Source organism: Myotis brandtii, unplaced genomic scaffold (genome assembly GCF_000412655.1).
Source record: "Myotis brandtii unplaced genomic scaffold, ASM41265v1 scaffold668, whole genome shotgun sequence".
Lineage (NCBI taxonomy): Eukaryota > Metazoa > Chordata > Mammalia > Chiroptera > Vespertilionidae > Myotis > Myotis brandtii.
In genome coordinates, this window is record NW_005370597.1 from 4,011,495 (window position 1) to 4,016,515 (window position 5,021).

Genomic DNA, 5,021 nt, shown 5'->3' on the forward strand with positions numbered 1-5,021 from the left:
TGGATTTTCTGAACCCCAAATGCGACAATTTTGTCGATTAACCAAGCCATCAAGATGAAAATGAGCCTCATCGAAATTCAGCCACATTTATGCAAAACAGTCATGGAAAATTTCAACAAAAGAGTGCGTATGTGCCAGCAAAGCCGTGGAGGCCATTTACCCGATAATGCTATTCCTACATAACCCTAGACTATATACTTTATGAATCAATAAAAAATTTACAATTTTTAATTATAAACCTGTGTTTTCTATCAAAATTATTTCTTGCGTGAATTTTGGGACACCCTTTAGAATCTCCTGAATGCTAGGCTGAGGCATTTAGACTTATGTGCAGGTCACACAGAATCCATTGTAGTTTTTGAGCAGGGGTGTGATAAGACCCGTAAGGTGTTTTAGAAACATTATCCTGGCAACAGTCGATAGGGTTACGTCCTGATAAACCCATTGAAGGTTGAAAATATTGTAAGTTGAAAATACATTTAATACACTTAAACTACGAACATCCTAGTTTAGCCTAGCCAGTTTCTATTAATGCATATCACTTTCACACCACCATATGGTTGAAAAATTGAAAGTCAGACCATCATAAGTTGGTTTCACTTCCATGTATTTTTGTAGCATATATATCTTTGACTAATTATGCAAAAAAACAATTTCTAATTTGGCAAAGTCTTATTTATCCTGCTAATATGAAGTCAGAATATTGCGTATTTAGTATTTTAAAAAATAAAATAAAAATCACATTCTTATACAAATTTTAAACGAGAGAGGAAACATGTTAAGTTAGAAATGGAAGCTACCACTGATCCTTCCCTTTTTTTAGTTCCAGTCCCCAAGGGAAGCGCGTTAACAGCTTGTTGTGGATTTCCAAGCTCCTTTTCTGTGTAGGGACAGTTTTGATTGCCCCTCAAGTTTTTTTGTTTGTTTAGTTTGAGGAACGCTTACTGGGCTGTGTACAAGTCTATCACTTTTACTGTTAAGCATATATTCACTTATTTTTCATTGTCTCAGCACATCTACATCAGTTAAAAAGGTAGGCTACAGCATGTTGGTGTCAATATTGATCAAGATTATGTTCCTTCTAGACCTGCAATATTATGTTTTCATGTTAGGATGGAAGAGATCCGATCTGCCAATAAAATTGGAAGTGAGGTTGTTTCAGACCTAGATTCCCACATAAATGATTATGGAGATGAGCAGTGGGCAGCCCTGTAGACTCTACATGTATGATGATGCCATCCTTTTTTCCCCTATGTCAGTCTCATAAAACACCTGAGCTACTCAATTGTGTCTCCTTAATAGGCCCTGGATTACTGACATTCTAGAATTTAAGCCAGATGTATAAGTAAATTTTCTCTTTTTAAAAGATATATATATGGAACTTTGTGTTTATAATTTTTGAAGTATATTGTTAAAGAACTTGGGTTATAAAATGAAAAAAATCACTTAGAAAATGAGATGGAAGAAAGATTTGTTCTTTTCTCTAATTATATCCTACTCTTAGGTCTCTTTTTAAAATTTAGTTTTATTGCAGTAACATCAGTTTATAACATTATATAAGTTTCAGGTGCAAAATGACATTTAAAAACCATACTGATCCTTAATGCTTATAGTTTTGAATTGAGCCAAAGCAGTAAGTTTCTCCTTGGTACTACTTTTGTCCCTCTCTCTTTTTCTAGATGTCTTTCCTTTGCCTAGAAATAATTCATTGTGAATTTACCTTATTCTTTTTCTTTTCATGTAGGATGAGGATTTTGTGGGTCGGGATGATTTTGATGATGCTGACCAGCTGAGGATAGGAAACGATGGAATTTTTATGTTAACTTTTTTCAGTAAGTACATACACATAGCAGAGCCACTTCCCATAGACTGGACGGAATACTTTGGATTATGGGTGAATCTGACTGAATTAAAATAACTAGTAGAACTAATACTATTTATTTGGTGCCTTTTACTGAAATGTCAGAGCTTAGTACACTTTTATCTTAATATCCTTTCTCTTTGTCTTATACTTTTATGAATGTCTATGGAAAATATTAAAATAATTAAATTGGTTACGGGGCTGCTGCATTTATGCACGAGCCAAGCTCATCTTTCCAGTCTGCAGGGCCCCGTAGCCTTGCTTTTACTTATACCTGACCTGTAAGTGCCTTTGTCTGATGAATTTTGTTTTTTGTGAGCTTTTATTTTCTAACAGATCAAAGTCAGCATGATTTTTGTCTCCTTAATGTTTTGCATTTATCTTTCCATGTGCCTCACTTAAAGTGAGCGACCTTATTTCTTTTATTTGTTATATTAAAAATATATGAAGGAAATGCAATGCTTTTAGAGGTGACGTTATGTAAACTACCAAAATTTATAGAAGCAGGAGGATGAATGACTTGAATCAAATTATTTGGGTGCACTAATTTAATGTTTAAGGCATTTATTTTATTTACTGAAGTTTAACACAGAGCAAAGTCATAAGCATACAGTTACGGCATTTTTTAAAAGTGAACAGCAGTAGCTATAATAGTGTATCATCTGATATTCAGAGAGGATGTTTTCTTGGTTGCTTTGGGGGAGTGGGTAAGGGTTGTGGAGGGCAGGTTGGGCTCTCTTTTATCCTTGGGAAAGCCATTTAAGCAGAAGCAAGTCAGAGGGCACACTCTTGCTCCAGGGTAATAGGACATGTCTGATATCTGTTTTCTCTCTGCTTTTACAGTGGCATTCCTCTTTAACTGGATTGGGTTTTTCCTGTCTTTTTGCCTGACCACTTCAGCTGCAGGAAGGTATGGGGCCATTTCAGGATTTGGTCTCTCTCTAATTAAGTGGATCTTGATTGTCAGGGTAAGTTGTACACCAGAGTTGATAGACTCTGTAGAGAAACAAAAAATAGAGTAATTTTGAATATTTTATTGTTTTCATTTGCTTTATTTGCATTATGTCAACATTTAAAATGATTTTTGGTTTGTCTTTGTTCTGGCATCATGAAGTTGAACCTAAATCAGTTGCAATTGGTTCATGCATACAAGTTTTGTAGTCAAATCTAGTGAATATTAGTGGTCCAGGGGCATCTATCCTACAGGTTTTTCACTACCTGCTCTCTCTCTCTCTCTCTCTTTTTATTTTATTTTTTATTTGTCTTTAACTGTTTAACAAGTGCTGCTCCATTAGGGGGTCTTATCTATAAAGTAAATTAGAGATATCTTCAGTGATTTGGAAGTTAGAATCACATGAAGTAATTTAAAGTTATAAAAGATCTAGTCTCTTCAAGTGTCTTCTGATTTCAAGTAAGTTTATTGCTATTGCCAACTTTATAAATAAAACAAATTATTCATCATAATCTGGCATTAATAACTAATTAATGGGTGTTGACTGACCGCTGTGGTTTTTCAAACTTATTTATTCTAAAGAAGTTGTTAACATTTTTTAGGATTCCAAGTTCCTTTCTTTTTTGTTAATCCTCACCTGAGGATATTTTTCCGTTGATCTTTTAGAGAGAGTGGAAGAGAGAAACACATCAGTTGGTTGCCTCTTGCATGCACCCCGACTAGGCCTGGGCCGGGGAGGAGCCTACAGCCAAGATATATGACCTTCACTGGAATCGAACCCAGGACCCTTTGGTCCACAGGCCGACTCTTTATCCACAGAGCCAAACCGACACTTTATCCACAGAGCCCAACCCGCTAGAGCCCAAGTTCCTTTGAGAATCTGATAAAAGTTACGGGCTTTTTCCCTAGACAGCTAATATGTAGTCATCTAAAACATGGATTTGAGGTTAAGAAACCAAGCCCTAAAGAGGTTTTTCATTCTTTCTCTAAATATTCATTGTTATTTTATTAAGAAATAGAATACTATATTTTAATACTCAGGTTTTAACATAGACAAACTGTTAAATTTTTGAACATCAAAGCCTCCAATAGAAAACAGATAAAATTAGTTACCAGGTTTTTGGGTTTTTTTTTTTTTTTACTAAATTTAAAACTGAATTTAATGAATCAATTTATATCAGTTAGGATGGCTTTGTATGCAGGTAACAAAAACTTAGTTCAGAATGGCTTGGAAAACAGTGGGAAAAGTTATTATCTAGGAAAACAAGTTCTGACATGGAGATTAGTTAAATCAGTGTTTTATTGACATCATCAGGGACAACTGTTCACCATGTTGGTATATCTGCTCTTCCCTGAAGGTTAAGGCATTGTCACAGAAACCCACAGTGCTCAACAGAAAAAAGGGAACTATTGGTTCTTTTCTTTTTCCCTTTAAGAGCAGGGAAACCTTCTCAGCAGGCTTCAATTCCCATTGTCCAGAATAACATCCTGTGAAAGGAATGGGGTTATCGTTATGTACATGAGAAAGTTTTCAAGGTCAAGGCATGGCTGGAGAAGTAGGAATAAAATCAGGGCTCATTAGAAAGGAAGCCAAATAGTTGGTTTTGGCACTGAGTAAACAAAGTAAAAGTATTAGTAAAACGTGTTTCTAGAAGGACCAATATTATGTGGGTAAAAGATTGAGAAAACTAAACAGATTTGAGCACTTTGAAAACAAGGAGTCTATAAAGCTGAAAGCTATCATATTTCAAGACTACTTTTCCATGAAAATAAAGATATTTATGTCGTAAGCACTTCAAACCAGTAATATTTAAAATACTTTTATTTATTTATTATTTTTTAAAAAATATGTTTTTATTGGTTTCAGAGAGGAAGGAAGAGGGAGAGAGAGAGAGAGAAATATCAATGATGAAGGAGAATCATTGATTGGCTGCCTCCCGCACACCCCCTACTGGGGATTGAGCCCGAAGCCTGGGCATGTGAATTTAACCTGGACCCTTCAGTTCGCAGGCCGATGCTCTATCCACTGAGCCAAACCGACTAGGGCAGTGGTTGGCAAACTGCGGCTCATGAGCCACATGCGGCTCTTTGGCCCCTTGAGTGTGGCTCTTCCACAAAATACCACGTGCGGGCACGCATGTACAGTGCGATTGAAACTTTGTGGCCCATGTGCAGAAGTCGGTTTTTGGCCTGGGCGAGTCTATTTTG

General features: G+C 36.0%; 1 protein-coding gene across 1 annotated transcript in view; it reads left to right on the forward strand.

Annotated features, from left to right (window-relative positions):
* Positions 1–5,021, forward strand: part of NDFIP1 (Nedd4 family interacting protein 1) — a 45,331-nt gene that overhangs the window by 29,270 nt on the left and 11,040 nt on the right. Inside the window, exons 4-5 of the mRNA XM_014529061.1 lie at positions 1,745–1,832; positions 2,705–2,829. Of these exons, the coding sequence (XP_014384547.1) occupies positions 1,745–1,832; positions 2,705–2,829 (213 nt within the window). The remainder of the gene's footprint in view (positions 1–1,744; positions 1,833–2,704; positions 2,830–5,021) is intronic.